This window comes from Chelon labrosus (assembly GCF_963514085.1).
Source record: "Chelon labrosus genome assembly, chromosome: 14".
Lineage (NCBI taxonomy): Eukaryota > Metazoa > Chordata > Actinopteri > Mugiliformes > Mugilidae > Chelon > Chelon labrosus.
This window is the reverse complement of record NC_140347.1, coordinates 25,377,396-25,400,436: the sequence shown is the minus strand read 5'-3', so window position 1 is coordinate 25,400,436 and position 23,041 is coordinate 25,377,396. Positions and strand designations below refer to the sequence as shown.

The 23,041-nt window shown below is 43.3% G+C and overlaps 1 protein-coding gene across 1 annotated transcript; it reads left to right on the top strand.

Annotated features, from left to right (window-relative positions):
- Positions 1–374: 374 nt before the first annotated feature.
- On the top strand, positions 375–1,510 carry rps29 (ribosomal protein S29). The gene is made up of 3 exons (XM_084559896.1): positions 375–464; positions 966–1,065; positions 1,400–1,510. The coding sequence occupies exons 1-3, from the start codon at positions 403–405 to the stop codon at positions 1,406–1,408; spliced, it is 171 nt and encodes a 56-aa protein (XP_084416022.1). The 5' UTR covers positions 375–402; the 3' UTR covers positions 1,409–1,510.
- The last annotated feature ends 21,531 nt before the right edge of the window (positions 1,511–23,041 follow it).

Below are 23,041 nucleotides of genomic sequence, written 5' to 3'. Positions count from 1 at the left end.
TACAAAAAATAACCTTAAAACTATGGCTAGTGTATCTTTTAAAGAGAATAAGAATAAGAATACGAATAAGAAAACCTTTAATTGTCCCACAATGGGGAAATTGCAGTTTGCAACAGCATACAGACATGACAGCGATAGAACAGATAATAGACATATTGCACATATCCCGTTTCAAGTCAGCAATCCAAAGACCGACTGAATGTAACGTATGGAGTGTTGGGACCATTGGTTGGGACATGGAGACATAACTTTGTCTATGGTCACAGTAGATGCCGCAATTTTCCCTGCCACTAGTGGGCGCTACCCAACAACTCCACAGCCGGAAGCGGAGGGTCTGAAAGCCTCTTTGCGCACGCGCGTCCGTCTTCCTTCCTTTCCGACACTCGAGCGAAAAGAGACAAGATGGGCCATCAGCAGCTCTATTGGAGTCACCCCAGAAAATTCGGTCAGGGTTCCCGGTCCTGGTTAGTGTTGCTTTTATTTTGTCGATAATCGTGTAATGTGCTACAGCGAGGTGGTTTTGGGGGGTTGGGGGCTTCCTATTCTTAGAAAAATGTTATCAAATGTTCACCGCATGGACGCCGATCCCGAGCTAATATGGCGGTGGAGGATGCGCCTTGCTACCCTCATAGCACGACCGTTGTGTTTAGTTAGCATGCCACTGTCCCTGAAACAACCGATCATGCTGAATGCCCGTAACGCTCAAACCAGTTCAATGTATGACTTCTGGAGTTATTTCAAGTAGAAATATTTTCGATGTCACTTAACAGGTTTAGTTTTTGCCTACAACGATAGCGTGTCTAGCTAAAGTTAGCCGAGATGCTCAGAGTGTCACATTAAATGGTAACCGGCTTTGAGTTCGTGTGCTTCCGTGCCTGTCCTTTGAACGACTCAAGCATGCGTGCACACATTAAATCATTTTTACTGATATTGTAATTTTAAATAAACGTCCCTCTTTGTTACAGCCGAGTGTGCTCGAACAGACACGGTTTGATCCGTAAATACGGGCTCAACATGTGCCGCCAGTGCTTCAGGCAGTACGCTAAAGACATCGGCTTCGTCAAGGTAAGTTGTATTGTCCATTTTTAACTTTAAGTAATAGTGGGATTACATTTTACACCTCACCACAGCATCACGTCAGTGTCTCACGGTAAAGAATGAATGTTATTGCTGACTGACAGATGAAGCCCGTTAGCTCAATTACACTTAGATTGGGTTTAAACTTACGAAAGTTATTTAATGGTCCTTCTGCAATTTATTTAAACCAACAATTAAATTATTTATTTTGTTGCAGACAAACAGTATTGCACGTGTGGTTCAATGCACAACTGAGACATTTTGCAACAATACTTTTTGTTTTGTACTTCTCAATGACTGATGTACCGTTTTTATCTTGCAGCTGGATTAGATGATGTCCTGCGCTAACACCGCTTCAGATGGGTCATCTGTTGATTGGAAGACGGGCCAAGGATAATTCTGTACTGCAAATAAATGTACTTTTTTTGTCCAACTTGATGAAATGGTGTGGTTCTTCTGACTTTACATTGACTTAACATTTTGGGTCACCTACAGGGAAAAGGAGAAAATATCACTAAGCTTGGATGTAGTTTAGTTGATATTTAGACAATAAGACATGACCCGTTCATAATAAAACACAGGTTTTATAAAAGACAGGTTTTGTAAATTGTGCAGGAAGATTTTAAGGTAATTTAATTTTGGTCACCATTTATGCAGTGATAAGTGGCAGGGTTTTAGATATGATGTATAGGTACATACGGCGTTTATGTACTTGTGGGTTCTGCTTCACTGGTACAATTACATTGTTCACCCCATTCACCCTTTAAAAAATAAAATAAAATAATATCAAATGCTGCTTTTAAAATTAGAATTCTTGACCTTTTTTTTTTTTTTTAATATATATATATATAAGCACTGAGTGCAGGTACATTTTGAGTGAATTAAATATTATTCAAATTTGACTTTGAGAGAAAGTATCCAACCTTGATGAGTACCAGTCTTGCAGTAAAGTTAAACATTTTAAAAAGTAACATGCTTTCTTGATCTTGGTTCTCTAATTTTCATTTTTTACACCACTCACTCCCAGCTTGATACCACTTAGGACAGCTCCCGCTCTGTTGAGGTATCAGTATTGGTAGATGCCTGATGTGCATCCATGGAAACCATGGTTCAGCAAGACCCGCTGTATATGAAAGAAAAGCAAGATGAATGGAGTGGCTGATGAAATTCAATCACATAGAATAAAAGCCTTCAGGTATGTAGCTAATGTCTGTCAGCTGAAAGAAAACGAGGCCGCATAGAAAGTGAAATGTGTCAGGTGTGAATTGAGTTTTAATGGTGAATGGTTGCATTTCTCTATTAGCAACTCAGGGTCATTTGCTGAGCTGCTTTGAAAGGAGTCAATCCTTGCAGCTGTACGTCATGATAAAAGACTGCAGTATAGAACTGCCATGTTCCTTAATTTGAGAAAAAAAAAATACTCCACTTTTATTCAAGGACATGTAACATGCTGAGACATAAGTCCCCTGTAGTGTAGCTAATTGCTTAGTGCCCTGTGACTCAGGCCAACAAATTTACTGAATAATCTCAGCAGAGTCTGCAGGCAATTGATGATCCATGCAGCTCCATTATAGACCTTGGCTAATGCGTTACTGTAGACTTCTTTTTGTTTCGTCTTTAAAACAGGAGGTCAAGTGTGAAGCACTAGATGGCAGCAACACTGCATGTTCCTGATTCAAGGCCACTGACAATGACATGCACAGCCTTCCTTAGAAATGCTATTTGTGCGTTCAGGTGATCTTTAATTCACTTTGTGTACAAAACCTGCACTTTACCTCCTCTCACAGAGCAGTTATAGGAGCTTCATTGAGGTTAGCTGGTCACTAAGTGGACAATTAAAGTGAGGTTTCGGGCAGTTTGAATAAACATGGACATGGCAGACTGAAAGGGCTCCGAAAACATTTTACTGCTGCTAATTTGATTTTTAGAGATGAACAAGAAATATTAATTTTGATTCACGCCTTGTACTTTGATGATTTATCAGCTAGAGGTTTGCGATTTTAATCTATTTAATCCAAGGCAACAAATAAATTGTGTTTGACAAAGTTCTGTTTGTGATGAATAACAGATCTCTTTGTGCTCAGCAGGCCTAAGATGAAGCGTTAACACTTGCACCGGGGGGAACTGAAAACGTGGCAAAAAATATCAAATAAGATCACAGCAATTAGAAGATTACATGGACATGCAAAAAACACTCTAGGAGTGGGACATGCTGTATATGAGTAAGCGTGAATATTTTTTTAATGTGAGGCTGACAGAGGCTGGTCTGGTCAGACAGAAGCAGCTGAGCAAACGAGTGCTCCATGTTGCATCAGACGAGCATGGAGGCGGGTGGAAGGTGTTGTCTTTGATGTTCACTTGGGTTGCGTTTTTTTCCATCGGTGCATTAACGCTCTTCTTACGCTGCCTCCTCGGTACTCCGCTGCCAAGAACAACTGACTGAAAGGATATGTTAAAAAGTCTGTTTCATGTGACTTCTCAAGAACGCTCTTTCTTGTCCGGTGCCTCTGTGTGGTCGCACAGTTTGCTGTTAAAGAGGATTCTCATTTTGCCTTGTGTCTTGGGGCCACGAGGCCCTGAGAGCTGACAAACTTCAAACTACAGCAGTGGCAATGTGACAAGTCCCCCCATAGCCGCCCACTTGACGCAACTCCACTCTGTTGTGTCTGTGACCAAATCTAGTGTGTGGGCCGCCAGCAGGGTTCAAAAATCACTGCCAGTTGACTTGTTAGCTTAGCTAGGAGGCTAAAAGAGCGAGAATAAGCTAGTAGATAAAGTATCAACTCTTGATAATCAGTCACCTTAGGTACTGTTACTGAAATACACATGATGTCTGCCAGTTCAAGAGTTTTAGCTGTCATTATATAGGTCACTAGACGGGGCAAATAAGATAAAATTGACGATACTTCTTAAGTTTTAAGTTAAATGTTAATTGGAATTTTTTGCCTAGGGCTGTTGCTTGTGTCATGCTATCACAGTCGTAGATAGCGCATATAGAGGGGATCTGTGGACTAGCTTTGGAGCCCTTGCTGTCACTGGTTCAAATTCACCTATGGCTGATTTGAACTTCCATGACTCACCCACTTTAACCCCCAGTCATGGGTTAAAATCGGAACAAATTCCTTGTATGTGTACATGCATACATGGCCAGTAAAGCTGATTTGATTTAATCTGAATTTAAACCGATTTCTGTGATGCGTCTCTCCTGCCGCCATATTGCCACAGGGATCTGGTCAGTTGGAATGGGAGCTCTGCATTTAAGGCAAGTAGTATTTCACAGGTGAGAAGTTATGTTACATTATCCGACTGTGCTGAATTCATAAAGTAATATAAAGTTTCTCTAAAGGTTGCTGGCCAAGTCACAATCAGGAAATCTATGCTATGAGGTGAAGAAAAAAACTACACTGCCTGGCCAAAAAAAAGTCAGCAATTAGGTACGGGCCTCCTGTTGGATAATTACTGCATGGATGATTATCTTTCAGCTGGCAACAAGTTATTTACCCCCAACTGATGCAATAAGTAGCTTCTCATTTCTTAAACAACCATGTCTAAAGACACATCCCGTGGACGTGGAAAAGATGTAAGTCTGTTTGAGAAGTGTCAAATCATTGGCATGCATCAAGCAGAGAAAACATCTAAAGAGATTGGGTTAAGAACTGTCCAACGCATTATTAAAAGCTGGAAGGGTTTTGATTGATTGTGATCGGCGATCACTTAAACTTTTGGTGATATCAAATGGAAGAAAAACAACAGTAGAACTCAGGGCTATGTTTAATAGTGAACGTAGGAGCATTTCCACACATACAATGCGAAGGGAACTCCAGGGACTGAACAGCTGTGTAGCCTTAAGAAAACCACTAATCAGTGAGGCTAACTGGAAAAAAAGGCTTCAATTTGCTAGAGAGCATAAAGATTGGACTCTGGAGCAATGGAAGACAGTCATGTGGTCTGATGAGTCCAGATTTATCTGTTCCAGAGTGATGGCATCAGGGTAAGAAGAGAGGCAGATGAAGTGATGCACCCATCATGCCTACTGTACAAGCCTGTGGGGGCAGTGCTATGATCTGGGGTTGCTGCAGTTGCTCAGGTCTAGGTTCAGCAACATTATGTGTCCAAAGAATGAGGTCAGCTGACCACCTGAATATACTGAATGACCAGGTTATTCCATCAATGGATTTTTTCTTCCCTGATGTTCACGGGCATATTCCAAGATGACAATGCCAAGATTCATGGGGCTCAAATTGTGAAAGAGTGGTTCAGGGAGCATGAGACATCATTTTCACACATGGATTGGCCACCACAGAGTTCAGACCATAACCCATTGAGAATCTTTGGGATGTGCTGGAGAAGGCTTTGTGCAGTGGTCAGACTCTCCCATCATCAATACAAGATCTTGGTGAAAAATGAATGCAACACTGGATGGAAATAAATCTGGTTACATTGCAGAAGCTTATCGAAACAATGCCACAGAGAATGTATGCTGTAATCAAAGCTAAAGCGGGTGACCTTTTTTTTTTGGCCAGGCAGGGTATATTTGTTAGAATAGAATTTCGTTAAAATTGGCCACTGAATGTCATAATGGAGTCTAGGAGCACAATTCACCACGCTGTTTGATTTGGTCCAGTTGTTGGAAAGGTGCAGTTCCCACGTTGCTGCCTTCAAATGGGATCATTAGCTTGTGATTACAACAATGAAAGTTGTGTAGAACACTCATGAACCTGGACCTTATCAAAATTTTCCTTTAAGAGATTATAAATACCACAAGTCAGGGCCATTCATGTGAAGTTTACTTGGGATTGCAGAATACACTGTTGTGGTCCTGGGCTTCCAGTGCTGGTGCTGTTCTTGTTTTCTTTCCCTGCTCTCTCTCTCTCTCCCTCATTAGGCTCACCTGGGCAGGCGACTGGTGGGAGCACCTGACTCAGCTGTGGTCAGTTATCAATCATCACTCTTTAAAAGGCTGGTCGTATCTTCACTTCAGCGCCAGATAATTCTGCATGTCATGGTTTGTGCTAGCTCTCAGGTCTCGCCTTGTGCCTTTGAGGATTTATCTTTCGCAAACCTAGAACTCGTCTCTTTCAAGCACCTTTTGTTTACCTTTTTGCATTTTTGTTTAGTTTTTTTGTTCTGGGATTTACATCTCTGCTGAGTTTTGTGAATAAACTCAACTCCATTGACATTAACATGCATTATCGTCTCTTGCTTTGGGGTCCGGCCTCCGGCAGGACAGACCTTCATAAAACACGACACCATTTGAAGGCAGAACATGTTTTTTTGATGTTTTCTATGTGGATGTGTGGAAGTTATTTTTTTTAAACTTAGTTGTGGAAAGTTTCATTTATAATATAACGTAATTGTAATCAATCAATTTGGTTGGAGATTGGTTGGGGGCGTTCTGGTAGCAGTTCTAAGACACTCTCATTCTGTGTCTTAGACCCCCCCCCCCCCCCCCCCCCCCAAGAGACAACTATGCTGCAATTGTGATGTACATGTAGGGAAAATCAATAGTGTGTGGACCTGAAATGATCTGTGAGCACCCATGTGTGCATGTCAACCTTGTGCAGTACATGTATATAAATATATAACTGCGGTTACAGCCACATCCTGAACACTGAGAGCAAACCTGAATAAAACACTAGTCAAGCAAATCAGAGGGGAGCTCTTGTGTGATGGTGTGATGGCTGGGGACCCGGAGTCTCAGAGCTGCTCTGAACTGACTGCCAGGTACATTGCCGAGGTCTTCCATCCATCTCCAAGATTATAGGGAAAAATAAGTGAATTGAAAATGTTACAGCGCTCTGTTGGCATGGAAACATTCCTGTGGGTTTACCTGCTTTCGATTGTTAGACCGGGAGGTACTTCTCTCTGCGAGGTACCTCGAAAGGGCTGTGGGCAAACACACGGCTCATTCATGTTCTCCTTCAATTTCCACTGAGCGGGATTTGTGTTGACTGGAGGTATGGCAAATAAGAAAAAAAAGTGAGAGCAGCCAGTGACGGAAGAACAAATACAAAGATTAATTGAAAAGGGGGAGCAACAGTAAAAGCAGAAACAGTGACAAAGAGCCTATGGTGTGAGTGGCTCTAAGTATTGATAATTACCGGATGTTTTGTTCATGCTACTCTGTTTCTTGAGGCAAAAGCAACTGCAGATGTCAAGAAATCCTCAATAATCCAGTTATTCCCTTTGCTAGAAAACAATGATATCTAGGAGAGCAAACATCACATCACTACAGTGTTTCCTTTACGATATTTTCCCATTTTCATCACATTCCCTTGAGAAGTGAGCTGCGCACTATCCGGAGCTTTATTACAGTCCAGCATGGAACACCTGGCTGACTCAATTGCTCCATTCAAACAGGGGCTAATTCTGCAGCCACTGTGGAATAAGCAATCTCCCGCAGCAAGGCCTCAGCCTGGGCTTGGGTGACTTTAGCAAACATTAATTTCTCCATATATGTCAAGGGAGGTTGTGGAGCATTGCTTTAGCAGCGGTCCTGACTTTATTTACTCACAGCCATATATTGTGTGGTCAATATCTGACAACTGGAAAGATATGTGCAGTTTCTCAATCTGCAAGGCGATGTTACAGTGGCCTGTCACGGGAGGCTCCGAGCCAAAAGAAAAGCTTTTGACCAGTTCATTGTTGAGTTGTCATAGCTGGTGTAATTGTGGTGCTTTCAAATGGGGTCGTTTTAACCGGTGCACAAGAAAACCGACTATTTGAATGGGCCCCCTCTTGGGTTATTCACAACCTTGTGAAGAGGAAATGCTTTGTAAGGTCTGATTTTAAGAGCTGTGGTGTTTTTGCTGACATTTTTTGGAAATAGGCGGGGGTGGATGATAGGTTAATTTACTGTAATTTAGTCACAGAAGAACAGTTTAGGGCGTAATTCATACCATACTCAATCCAGCTGTACAACAACTTACCTATCTGTAACACATAATTCCATGTTATTCATGTCAGTGCTCCTCCATCCATATTATTGCACCTTATTCATCCTTCCTATGTACAGTATATATTTACTTCTATTTCTATTTCTTGTACAGTTGTGCATATGCAAATCTTGTTCTATTATTTTTAGTTAATATTTTATTTCAAAATTTAAGTAATAAATTGAGTAATTTGTTTTTTTTTTATGTGCAACTAAGCTACTGTGACAAAGCAATTTCCCTAGAGGATCAATAAAGTCTGTCTAAGTTTAAGTCTAAGTCTTACCGTTTTTTACAACATGGACCTTATTTCCGGCGTAAAATACAATTGTTTACTCACCCATATAACTTTGGTGTCATTTGGAGTCGTTCGGAACATATTTAGATCCAGCAGAGAGGCGCATATATCCATATAGTGGGAGTGACTGGGGCACCGAAACGCAGCCTCTAAATAACGCATTATCTGCCGTGAAACTCGTTCATTTCACCGACATTTTGTTATGATACGCTAGTGCGATTCCCCGTTGAGTCTGGAATTACCTGTTATCATCATCTGGGGTCTGTAGATTGACCTACTAACTTCTGACCTGGATGACGGTGGGCTTGTTTACCTGTAATTTGCTACTGCTGTTTTTTTGCAACATGGCTGAATATTTTTCCGTTTGTGAGGTTGTGGACAACGACTTTGTTTATGATGGACGTCCTTACCGAGCTCGTTGAAAGGAGGATGCGGAGGCAGAGAGAGGAACAGGTGGCCAAAGAAGAGCAAACTGCTGCACGTCCACGAAAAGACAACAGGTAACTCCGGACTCAACGGGGAATAGCACTAGTGTATCATAACAAAATATTGGTGAAATGAACGAGTTTCGCAGCAGATAATGCGTTATTTAGAGGCTGCGTTTCGGTGCCCCAGACTCCAAATAACACCAAAGTTATATATGTGAGTGAACGATCGTATTATATGCCAGACATAAGGTCCAGGTTGTAAAAAACAGTAATTCTCCTTTAAGTCTTTTTCAAAGAGTTTCCTTTGCAACTTTATGTTATGAAAATTTTATGTATGAAAATATCGGTATTCCCCATGTCCTTGTCCTTTCATTATCCCTTTGTATTTCCTTTATTTAAGTTAGCTTGCTAGGCAGCAATAGTTCCAGGGTCCTGATGCGTTTTAGCTCACTAGCATAGCTTATCAGACGATCAAATGAACAGAGCCATCATTATTAGTTATATCTGTCCTTTTTTTTGCCAGGATAAGTCAAAATGTCTGCTGGTAAAAAGATAAATTATCAATTATATCGTTATTTCTAGTCCAGAGGAGGTTGACATCCATTGACTTCATGTCTACAGTTACTCTGCAGGTGCACAGGATGCGCACGACACCATTTGAATTATAAGTATTTTTACCTTTTTCTTTTGGTGTCACTTTGCATATAAACTATTTCCTAATTAGAAGATTCTGCCCCCCACCCCTGCTTTTACACTGTCATGGCTTACTGAAATAGAACCGAGCAGTCGTTAATATAAGCAACACGTGCTTTTTCCATGACAACTCAAACATGTGATGTCAAAAAAGGTCTGCTAGCCTCAGCCTGCAGCCACTTAATAAGCTGTTGTCAGGCCGTTAGCAATTAGGGCGTAATAAAAAGGGAGAGGAGTTGATGAAGCACAAACATCAGTAAATGTACGAGTGGTTAATTTATGGGTAAATGTGTTCAAATCTGTTCCAAATTCGTCTCTGTGACGAGCTATTATTAGCTGTACAACCTATAGCAGAACTTAACCTGCTGGTGCATTTAAGGAAATGTGATAACATGGCTAACAATAACATTTTTGAGTGATAATACTGAAAAAAAGACAATGAATAACCAAATGCTTCTCTATGATGCAGTTGTAATACAAACGACTGAAAAAGTTTGAACAAGAGGGGCTGTGCATCCAATTACGTGTGCCTGTGTAGAGTGCACACCTTTCGAATTAACAGAGCAAAGAGCAGCGCATCGACTCATGAAGCTCCAAGGGCTGTACCCCACAAACATAAAACTGACACAATGAATATTAATGGGCAGGACCTGCTGGATGAAAATGAAACGTCTCACCTCGGTGCAAATTTAGGAGGATGATCTGCACTTCCACTTCTTAGTCACTGTGAAATTTTACAACTGAAGTACAGAGCCTAAAATTTAAAATGTGTTGCCTACCAAATATGACAAAAATCTGCAAAATACACGGGGGTACAGCTTGTAAAATGTAATGAATTTTTATCATTTTTATCTTTGTGCATTGCAAGCCGTTGAAAACTTCTCTGATCCACTATGAAGGTTTCAGGAGGATGTGTTGGTGGAGCTTCTGCTGTGATGGTTTTACAGAAAGGAGGTGCAAGGCACAGAGGGAGCTAAAAAAAACAATACTAAATGGAGTAGCAAAGGGCGCTGCTGGTTTAAGCAGATGGAGTACAAATATAAATAAACAGAAGACAGTGACCAAAACCATGACATTTACTTGTGGATGAGTTTGGTTTTAATGGAAAAGACCTGCAAAGTATGGAGGACCAAAACTGCCACAATCATGACTCAATAAATACATAAATGTACACCGATCAGGCATAACATTATGACCATTGACCATCTTGTGACAATCCAATGTTCTGCTGGGAAACTTTTGGTCCTGAGATTCATGTGGATGTTACTTAAACATGTACCATGACAGGATGCAGCCTGACACAGACACACACACAAAAACGCTTTAGGAACAACTAAAAAAATACGAAGAACAGTACAAGGTGTTGACCTGGCCTCCAAATTCACTAGATCCCAAACTGATCAAGTATCTGTGGGATGATCCACAGAGGCCCCTCCCATCAACCCATAGGACCCAAAGGCCCCCACTAACAACATTCTGCTGCCAGACACCACAGGACACCCTCAGAAGGCCCATGTCCATTCTCTGATGAGTCACAACTGTTTCGGAGGCACAAGGGAGACCTACACAATATTAGGAATATTAGGTCATAATGTTATGCCTGATCTGGCATTAAAGGCACACAAAATAATATCAAAATACATGTATGCATTTTATTTCCGTCTTTTATTTTTACATTTCTTAATGCATTTCTGTTTCATTATGCAAATGCAACGCACATGATCATGAAATGAGGCTTTAATTCAAAGTGCATCATGGGGCCAACTTTCCACTTATAGGTTGATCCACATCAGAAAGTACAGCAGCAAGCAAAAATAGTCACTGTCAGCCGCTAGAGTAGAAAAACCTAAAACTGCTGAGATTTAACGCTCCAACCCTCACAAGTCAACCAGCGTCAGCCCTCTGCCATCTAGAGAAAGGGTGCAAAACCCAAACACACCTGTGGGGGCAGTGTTGCACCACAGCTGAATCTAGAAGCAGCACAGGGAGAGCAGCGGAAGGTGAGGTGACAGGAGGTGATGTGCTGCTCTCTGGGGAGGAGCGGGGAAAAAAAAATAGACCAATGCGGAATGTTTAGAAGCAACCTTGATCAGGCTGTCAGCTCTGAGTATAGCTAATTGATTACGCCATGCCATTTGAAAAGGAGGCTACGGCTGGAGCAGAAAAGGAGACGCTAGAGTAGGTCGGGCACTGCTGGACAGCAGCTTTTGTCAACCAAAAGACAAATAGAATAGCGCATGAGGTGTTTGCACAGATCGGCCTGATCTTTGCTCTGCGGTCGTCGTCTCCCGCCGCCTTCATATGTGTATGTGTCAGAGGCTGCCGTCAAATCAGGAATAAAAAGTAAAAGCTGCCATTTTGCCTCTAGGATCATGAGTTTGATTTGAAAACCCACGCTGGTGGGAAAAAAAGCAAAGGTATTAGAGGCAACGTTTGAGTTAAAGCAGGTTAAGCAACTCCAAACTCTGCTTCGGAGATTCACAGGAAGCATAATACACCGGTGGAGGTCAGTGGCTGTTCCAGTGTTCCACCGGCCTGCCACACGTAGCTCAATGCGGCGCAGTGCTTAGGGGCAGCAGGAGAAAATATTACTCATAAATGGAAAAGATCAAATAGTGGCATTTAGCAGTCTGCAGAGAAATGGTGTCACGGAGGACCTCGTCTTTCAGCTCTCCTCGGGCTAAGAGGACGTGGTGTTCTGTCAGGATTGTAATTTATTTCTCGCACAGGTCATGGCTGGGCAATTGCACCATATACTTTATTTTACTGGGTGGTCTCTAGCTGTAATCCTCTATTATGCCCATGCACACGTATATATTCACAAGCTCGGGGTATGATTATAGGTATATTCAGACTCCATGCCTCCAAGACACCAGACACAACCGTAACCCTTTACGTGGTACGGAAACAGCCACCCGTAGCCGTGTCTGTCAATCTCTTTTGTACATTGGTTTGGGTGTTAACCTTTCAATTCACAACGCGTGGCCTGAATATGACCCATGCTAACATTTTTCATTACCCGCTTTTATGAATCTCAGGGACAGCCTGCGTGGAATTGAATATTTGACATGATTTGCATGAACATTGTAGTGAAGTGCATATTAAAGAAGCTGGATGTCTTCAGTATGCACTTCGCAGGGGAAAATGACAGGAGGAGGAGGAGGAGGAGGGGGAGGAGGGGAGGCAGGGAGGATGGATCGATATTTGATTTCCATTTTTCAATAGCCACGTGTAAACATTTGTTGTTTGCCTCCGCTGAGCTCGGCATTATCGCGAATTCCTGAACGGTTTGATAAACAGATGTTCCAGATGATGAGTGAACAGCTGCCGCCCACTGATCTTATTAGTAGTTGCTAATTCTTTCCACTGTGCCTCTAGTTATGAAGCGTCTTTCGCCATCCAGTTGTCACACCCTGCCACTCGGCCCGGCCTCGCTGTCTCTTGGCTCGCACGTCAGCCGCGGCACTTCTAATCCAGGGGAGAAAATGAACTGTCACGCATGTTTGATTGTTAAAAGTGGCTGCCGGTTTCCGTGACAACACCTCTACCGGCTGGGTTTGGAGTAATGGGCAGGCAAGACTTTTTCATCCGAACCTTCTTTTTTTTTTCTCCTCTCCTCTCTCTCTATTTCTCTCTCTCCACATTTTAAATTTTTGAAGGAGGTAATTCAGATGGAGGACGATTCACTGAGTGACAATGTGACAGATGCAGCTCTATTTTTCAGGATGAATGTAAGAGCGACGCAGCCCGGGAGGATCAGAGAGAGCGGCATAAAACCCGAGCGGCTCAGATGGAGGCACAGAGAGCAGACTCACTCCAGTTGCAGCCATTCTTAGTTTTTTTTTTTTTTTTTTATTAACCCTGCTCCTACCATAACCATTATGCCTCCGGCTGTAACGCACAAGATCTCTGCAGACCCACCAACATGTCAGAAAATGACTGGCATTAAATATGACACACAGTCCTTATGCCATCATCGCAGAGGGGGAGAGCGAGGGCCATTTTCCTCTTGAGTGAAATAGGGGACGGTGCAGAGCGGATATTTTTCTGACAAACAGGCCTAATGCGACTCACAGAATCACAGAGCTTTCTCCCACCTGCGCTGCTTCCAGGAAACCACAACAAACTCCTGTTTCCCAAGATGCACACGCAGGAAGTACTTTCACCTCTGTCCCGTGGTTGAGCAGGTTTTTTTCATTTAATTTTTTTTTTTTTCTGACTGGCACAGTTTCTCGCACACCTAGGGCTGCATTTGAAATGCAGATCAACAAGCGTTCAGTGTGGGATGTCGACCGCCTTGTACTATCTCTGCATGAACAGTCGTTTTGACCTTTCAGCTCTCGCTGCTCATTATGTCTTTTGAAATAAAAGCCTACACACATGTGCTTCTTTCCAGCAGTCAGCCTGGCAGAAAGACTCTAGTCTTAAAGCCGCGTTCTTGTGCAGAGCGCCGCTTTAAACGAGAGATTAGAATTCAAATTTAATTATGCATTATTCCTCACCATAATATACTGCAGAGCATTGTAAATATTTCCCACAACGTCTGGGATTTTGAGAGGTTAAATACTGCAAAATGTATTCTTGCCCACAGCAACGACAAGTAGAGCGCTGAAAAGTCTCTAGAAAAGGATAGTGTAGCGCATTGCTGTTGGGTGCCACGTCTCTCCCAGCAGATTCACTGTCTGTTCCCCTGCAGCAGCAGGAGCTGCCCACTCTGCTGCCCGGTCTTCTCTGGATTTATTGATTCCAGCCTGTCCACCCACCTGAGGCTCTGATACCAGTTAACATGATGCAGAGTCCACACATTCAGAGGCCAGAGAGTATCAGCAGTCCAAACTCTGACTTGGGTAACTGAGACTGATAGGGATCGGTTAGAGCCAGGCTCCAATTGATTGGGTGTGTGTGTATAAACAAACAGAGAGATCTCTGGAGACAGGTCAATGGGAATTATAAGGGTTCGCTGAAGCACACTGAGCATTAGACGTTAAGGTGTGGTGTGTTATGGATTAATGATGAGACCTCACTTTACCTCTACAGCTTCTTAATATTTTAATATGAAACGTATTATGTGCTTTTCTTTCTGTCTTTTTTAGTGTAATGCACACAGTAACTAAAGCCGGGGTCCAATTTGGCATTTTCACTGTAGGATCCTGACAATCTGTGACATCTGTTTTTGTTGAAACTGTCGGGAACTATGAGAATTTTTCCTTCCATCCGGCCACCCACTTTATCTTGTAGACCTCTGATGACTTGTACTTCACTGGTTTCTTACTTAGTCCAGCACTCCCACTCATTGTTATGCCCCTTCTTTGGTCGGCTAACTACTTAGCAGGCTTGAGTTTTGCAGCAGCTCACACATTTGATCGCGAACATATATGTATTTAATGGCACACTCTACGTTTGCAAACTAGTTGATTGCAATCGTCATATTGGGCGCCCTTGATGTAGAGGGTGACAGAGGAATGGAACCAATCCCAACTGGCACTGGACAAGAGGTACACCCTGAACAGGAGGCTAAGACAGAGAGATGGACACCTATTCATATTTATGAAACTTCACTGTCTTATTCATAAAACTTCACTGGCTTTGCAGTACCCTGAGCCCAAAACCCCAAGAGCAACCACTAAGGAAAACTTCCTTTCAACTGGAAGAAGCCTTCCTCACATGAGGAAGAAGACCCTGCTGCCTGAGGCCAACCGGGTAGAGAGACACAAAGGAAGCAGATGAAACAGGAGAAGAGAACACAGGAAGAGACAAGAGTGTTAAACGCAAGCGGAAAAATTCAGCAGCGTAATACAAACGGGATGATGTGATACCTATGGGTAATGTTTGATAAATGCAAGGCCAGCACTGAGCCAGATAGGTGGCCAGCAGTCAAGCATTAACTACAGAGCAGTTTTCAGTATTCACTGTACCTCTAAAGCTGCTGCCCAGAAAATACTTCAAAGCATCAGCATTATCATTAACAGAGGTGGAAAAAGTACTAAAATATCGTACTCAAGTAAAAGTACAAATGAAATTACCCATCTGAAAAATTACTCGAGTAAAAGTAATAAGTAGCTAATTTAAAATGTATTTTAAGTAAAAGTTACTTAGTTACATTTAAAAAAAAAAAACTGTAGAACGGGGGATCTCTCCCATGTAGTGAAAATAGGACAAGGGGTCATACATCCAAAACTGTTTAGTTTTTAATTAAAGAACAATCTATACAAATGTATAAAAATCTACACAAATGTATACACATGTAATGACAACATAACACATGTCACACATGACATGTAAGACCCTTAGAAAGGTATAATGTGCAATTTTAGTTCTGACCATCCCATAAAACTTTTTCAAATAATCAACTGTCAATCAAACTCTCAAACTGTCGTCGCTCTTCTGATCCACCTCCATCTCGTTCTCAATCTCCTACAGAAAGACTTGGCGCTTGGTAGTGGTAGCCTACATGCTGACCATACGTCGCTCACTACGTGGTTCCGGGCGCGATTTTTTTTTCGGTTTTCGTTAGTCAACGTTTTTTTTTTTTTTACTCAGTAACGGATGGGATTTGTAATGTAGCGAAATACAATACTTCACTCAAAACGTAATCAAGTAAAATTTAAATTACCGATTTTAAAAACTACTTGAAAAATACAAAATACACAGAAAAACTACTCAATACAGTAACGTGAGTAAATGTATTTCGTTACTTTCCACCTCTGATCATTAACAACGACATTAGAGGTAAGTACTGTATGTTGTTGTGGAAACATGCATTTCCATGTTCTCTCCGTGCCTGGGTGAGTTTTCTCCTTGTGCTTTCACCCGCACAGTCCGAAAACAGGCATGTTAGGTTAATTGCAGATTCTAAACCGGATTGGCCAAATTGAATGGTTGTTTGTCTCTGTCCCTGTAATATACTGGCGACCTGTCCAGGGTGTATCCCCATCTCTTGCCCAGTGCCAGCTGGGATCCGTTCCAGCTCCCCGCCGACCCTCTGCAGGATAATCGGTTATAGATAATAGATGGATGTAAACAGAGTGCAAGATGATGCCATTTGGTAGAAGCAGACAAGCAATGAACACTGGGCATCATGGGAAGACCACCAGCACTCCAATCCTAGAGCAGCATAACTGAAGGCGCGAGAAACAGAATGACACTGGGCATGGTCTTCTTCCTGAACATAGAGCTAACATAGTACGTGTCACTGGCCTTTCTAGGTTCACAACGTCCAAGGATCAGCTAACAGGATGTGAATAGTTCCTTAAATCATTATAAAAAGGACAGCTGAACTCTTCACAGCCTCATTTTCCATTTGGAAGAATGGGACAAAATCAAATTTTTATGCTAACGTGCCATCTATTCTTCTTCATAAAAAGCAGACAGGACGCCAAGGTTCAACTGGGAATGACAAGGTTAAAGCACCCACATGTCTAAGCTGTGTCACATCCTCAAGACCTGATGTACTGTATCTGCTTTCATGTCTTGTTTGTGTTGCTTTCTTTCTTTTTTATTTACTAGCCTTATTTCTACGGTGACTGCAATACCACTTACCATCCTTTCATCCTTCTCAGCGACTGTATGCACTGCTGCTACTTCTATGTGCATCTGATCGGATTACTTCAGCCTACACAAGAGATATCTTTATTAGCTGATTTACATATAACTGCTGCGATGCTGGCATCTCATCATTCATTTTCCCTTTCTACGGTGGGCCGCTCTACATCATTACACTTGGATTTGGAGTGGTACTCAATCAGGCCTCAGGATGTTAATAAAATATGCTGGTTATCAAGATGAGATGAATAATCGCACGAGTCAAGTAGAGTTTCCAGCTCCACCGGGCCTCGGCCCGTGCTGCCTACGTCACGCCGTGGGAGGAGACCTGGAGGTGACGCCTGGTCACAGCGTCGAGGCGGCTGGCTGCGATGGTGCCGATGTACGGGGAGGCTTGGCGCGGGGCACCTCGCGATAAGGTTTCTGCACCGCCGTGGACAGCACTGGGGGATTGTGGGAGAGTGCTTATCAGTCTGTGTCAGGGTCTATCAGCATCTGTCATGTTTACTCCTCAGGTGTGCTGGCTGCTGGCTGACTGCTCTGCCAAGGCTCCTTCATATCAGCCAGCTGAGAGCTAACCGGGAGCGCAAACAGAAACCCACCCACTGGTGCTGCAAACCGTCTCCTTTTCTTCTTTTCTCTTTCTCTCTATATATATATTTAGAAAGCTCTTTCTTCCACAGTTTACTTATTACATTCCCTGCCTTTCACTCTGTAACCCCTCCACCACTCTCTTTCACCTACCTTGAGTGGATACGCAGTAAGTAATCTCTTAACAGGATATCAACAGACTTGACCAAAAAAAGACCTTGTTTTTACCCCAGCATGTTTTTTTTTTTTTTTAACGGTTAGCTGGCAGAGTGCGGAAGAAACTGAGTTGTTCACAATTACCTCTGTGCTTTTGCTGAAGGCAGAAAATGTCGTTTCCAAAGAGGGCAAGATCCACAGAGAGAAAGCGACGGAGCAAAGGCGCAGGAAAGGATGGCGTGAACTAAGCCGAGTGAACATTTTGCAGCATTTAATCGTGGCACGCAGGACGTGTGAGCAAAAGGGGAAAGAGGCCCACGCAAATGGGAGAAAGGTGAGAGAAACAGCTCAGGCAAGAGCGAATGAGAGATTTGAGAGAGATTGTCAAAATGTCGCGGGTGGAAATGTCAGCGGCGAGGTGGAGAGGAGTCAAACTGAGCCAGAGCAGGAGGTTGAAACCATAATTAGTGTCTGTGAGTCACCGCGAGTGGCCCGGTGTGATGTCACCGGCTCCCCGTCCTCTGTTTCCACCACTGAGGACAAGCGTGGGGACTAACACGTCCTGACCTTCTGGCCTTTCTGAGGAACACGCTGTTCTCTCTTCTGTTCCACTGCTGCACGGCCTCCAGTCTCCAGGCCCCAGCCCTCGCTGTGCCGGTTGTAATGACCTCGTCGCTATTTCTGGGGTCACACTCATGCCTGCTGTGACTGTCGATGTGTGCGCGCGCGTGTGTGTGAGAGCGAGTGAGTCCCGTTTTACAATGTGCATCTCCCTTATCTGTGGTAGAACATGAGCGGCTGCCATGTGACTGACAGCAGAATCAGACTGCTGTAGCAAAGACCGCCTGCCTGACCATCTTGCTGGCAAATCAATGGAACATTGGAGCAAATCAGAGCAACGTATGAGAAGTGGCCTCCGTACATTCCTTTTCTGTGAGGCACAAGACCGTGGCCTGTGTCACGCTGTTTTCTCCTCGCTGTGGTATCGCAGGGAGACAGGCAGCCAACCACTGTGAAGGAGTGTGCTTGGGAATGAAAAGCACCCACTTGATCCCATGAACCTGCATAACAAATGGTTCTCAGAGCCACGGACGCAGCCAGTGCCACGAGAGATAGGAAAGGCTGAGGAATTCAGACAGCTCACAAAAAGACAGAACAGAGCTGATGTCCTGAAATGATCTAGTTAGTCTGGATAATCCAGACATTAGGCGTGGATCATTTGAATGGCAATAATAGAAAAAATGAATAGGAATAAACAGAAATCTTGCAGTAACCAGTGTAGGATTTAATCGCGCAAAGTGGAGATTTACCCAGTGGCTAAACAGCTACAGGTTCCACCACACAGTGACTGGAAGATATAAGTGCTACTGCAGAGTAATGTCAGCTTGCATCACTAGTGGCTCATTTCACTTGACATGTTTGGGAAAATCACATTTTAAATCACATTTTCAATCATACTGAGCACCTGATAACCATGTCAATATTAAAAACGATGATTAAAAAAAGTTTTGTGTGCATGCTGAACACCAACTTCTCATTAACCAATGGGTGTAATGACAAGTTTCCAGGGTGGACAGCAAGATGTAGTCAGCAAAACAACAAGTCATTCAGCCTTAGGTTTGAAAAGAAGAATAAAGTTGGAATGGATGTCAGCAGCGCAGTTGAAAAACTGGGACTACCTAAACAAGGCGGGCAACTTGGGGCCCCCGAGGGCTGACAAACTTTGAACTGCAGCAGTGGCAGAGTTATGTCAAGGGGGCAGGCAGCCTTAGGGAAGTGTTGTACTGTCATTGAAAACCCACCATCCTGCCACCGCTGAACTGGTATATTCGATTTTGACAGGCAGCTCTCCATGACCGAGTCTAGTGTTTGTGCCACCAGTTCACTTCATGTTCCTGAAAGACCATGAATATGCTGCTGGAAATGTTTGCCCCGAGACAGAAAGACAGCATCTTACGTGCGTCCATGTAAACAGTTGGCATCTGTATGATTTAGGTCGTGCTGAAGAAATACTGTACACGTAAACATAGCAATTGATGTTTCGTAGGGTCTTGACTCTAACATCAGACACCCTCCCCCAGGTGACACAGCTGCTGCTGCTGATCCTGCCACAGCTCGTGTTCCGGTAGCCATTACCTCTCCTTGTTAAATCCAGAGCCATCTCAGGGATCTCTCTGCTGCCTCTGTCATGTTCTCCATGGCTGTGCTCCTTGCAGCTCCAGCGACGCCAGTTTGACTCGAGGCTTTGTAGAGGGATTGCCCCACAAAGCCTCTGCATCAATGTGCATACATTTTTCCTTCCAGCCCTGCTTCTGGCAGAGAATGACCAGTTCTTCTACCGCTTCCTCCCATGCGATCGCCCCTCAGCACTACTACAAGCTGTCTTGGCAGCCTCTGAGACCAGGAGGGGGTTATCTGGCCTCAGGGTTTTGGTAACACTGTGGTGCAGGAACTTCAGCTGGTTCTCCAGAACTTGTCGGATACACTGAATATATTGTTTAGCTCGGTAAACCTGTTTTGTTGTGACTCATAAGAGAAAGGACATTGGCCTTCTGAGGGTGTCCTGTGGCGTCTGGCAACAGAATGTTGTTAGTGGGGGCCTTTGGGTCCTATGGGTCGAGGAGAGAGGTCTATGTGGATTTGGAGGCCAGGTCAACACCTTGTGCTGTTTTTCATCCAAAGCTCTCACAACTCACAACTAAACAATCCAGATGGAGAACTGGTACAACAGGCTAATGGTTAAATATGCGTGTTTGATTCTGAGGTGAACTGGCCATTTAAGGTAAGACACATCCACAGTTTTAATTGTGTAATATAATTTTGTAGAGAGTAGCTACTTGTTAGGAAGGACTTTGCGTTCAGATTTAAATTGGATTTAGAGACTCAGACCGGAACATTAAGCAGATGAGTCCCTAACAACCTGAGAGGTCTGATGGATTTGTAACACAAAAGCAGATTAGACATGAGTGTTGGTCCTGCAGGAGTAATACCATTTCTAAAGGAGCCCTTTGATACTGCGGTGAAAAGACAAGAACACGCGGTTTAAATGCAGAGGTTTTGAGGCAGTCTTGGCCACGTCATCTTGGGACCTGCTGATTGTATTGGTAATGCAACATATTAAAAACCGATGGGACAGTGTGGAAGGACTATAGCGCAGTGCCCGTACGTCCAACCTAGCGATGCATTTCAACAGTGAAAGCAGTCAAGGATACCACCCAACTGCTTCTAAAAAATCAGCGGGCTCTCCTGCCTGTCTGGTGTAATTCCCACAGTGTTCAGCCTCTCATGAAATTATTAAGTCTAAAATCCTGCAGGGATTTCTCTGCCATGCCGCCAGTCTTTTCTCCTGATCAGCCTTGCAAAACATGATGTATGCAGATGCTCTCGGAGCTCATCTGTCATTTAAAGAAGACACTGTCTGATTCCACCTGGGCCGGGTAGCGGGCGTGCCGTTGTGCATTCATCTAGTCCGTGCCCTGCCCTGCACACACCCACAACTGACACACAGCAACCAACAGAAACAAATGGACAAAGCTGACTTTAAATGAATGTTGCACTGGGGCACGGCTGTCACTGCAAATCACAGTAACACCCAGCATGCTTCTGTGCTTCTACTAAAAGAACAGTAAGAGCTCCCTCCATGTAACTGTACACTCTCCCAAGCTCCACAGTGCAGGGGTAAAAATAGGGCATTTTTACTGAATTCACAGTAGTATGTTTTCCATTATGTATCTAGTGCACTCCATTTAGTGGCCTCATTTAGAGCAGCTGATGTTTTATTGCTGTGTGCATGTGTGTGTTTCTGTGTCAATGAGAAAACCAAGGGAGAATAAGTGTGCCTTCCATGCCACGCCAGTGTTTACATGCGTGCGCCTCTGTGTATTTCAAATGCCTGTGTGTTACAGCTGGAGGAAGGCTTAATGGGCGAGTGCGCAGTACACAAACGCTCTCTGGACAAACATACAAACAGATAGGACGAAATTCTGCTGCCGTTTTATTAATTCATAAACGACAGAAAGGATCACTGTGGGGCAATGACAAAAGGTTCAGGGATTTTCAAAGTCGTATTTATAAAAGCAATTTAAAGGGAAGCAACCCATGCAGGGCCCATTCCGCCCTCTCTGCTCCACATCTCTTTGATCATTTGAGTTTGTCCTCATCTCTTCTTTCACCCGAGCCTTTCCATATGAATCGCTGTTTTATGTACACTTCATCAAAGCTGCTTCGGGGGGAAAATAGCTACACGAAACCTCCGCGGGGCCCGGGGGGGGGTTTGATTTCCGACACAGATCCGTACCAGGTGGGAGAGTCTTGTTTTCCCGCTTGAAACAATCTGCATTAATCCCGCTCCCATGGAGAGATACGGCAAAGGTTAGGAGTTTTGTTCCACTCCCTGACCAAATGCTATTGTATAAAATGGAATCCCGCCAGTGGCAGGCTTTGAGATATCAACAAATTAGTGAGGGGGCTGGCTAATGTTTTGTTTCATAATTCCAGGAAAATAGAACAGAATGCTGTAAGATATGGTCTGCAAACAAGCTGTGAATCATATCATGACTGCATTTAACTGGGACAACAATATATCCGACGGAAAATAGAATAATGCCTTGTTTTGTGTATAGCCTCGCCTGTTCTAACCAGTATGTATTTACCTCTGTGTATGTACCTGCTTGCCTCCAAGTTACCATCGGACACAGAGGCAGCACATCAACGCAGTTTAATCATAAACCCAGACACCAAGTGTGCTCCAACGCTGAAATAACACTTGGTCCCAGATTTCCTTCAGTCACATGGAGTCAGTTTGATTAGGAGTATTCATCATGTGAGCGCAACATAATCTGCAATAATTCAGGCCTCAAAACAAGGTTTGGACACACAATGCCCTCAGATGGCGCCAGGAAATGAACAGTCCCAAACAAATTGGCAGTTAATCAAATTATATACAACCAGCTGACGCGCAATATAAACAGGGTTTTTTTGGGGCCTAACTGCAGCTTTCCAGTTTGCCTGCTTTCATAATCATCACAGCCGAGTCTTACAAGATTTATGAATGAATACTCTGAGGTAAATGTGTATTTGGTTCCATGAAAGTCTGAAAGCTTTTATTTCCCCGAAATCATCAGAGCAATTCCCAAAACTGCCTGAATAAAAGCCTACAAGAAGCAAGGGTATAGATTTCATACCATATTCATTCTGTATTTATTCACAGAAGAAGAAATCCTGTGTAGTATTTTTAATTTTGTAATAAGGTACAAATGAAGAAGCATGTAATAGGCCGCAGGGGTGTCACTGGTGTATCGTGTTTTTTTGACACAACATGGTGT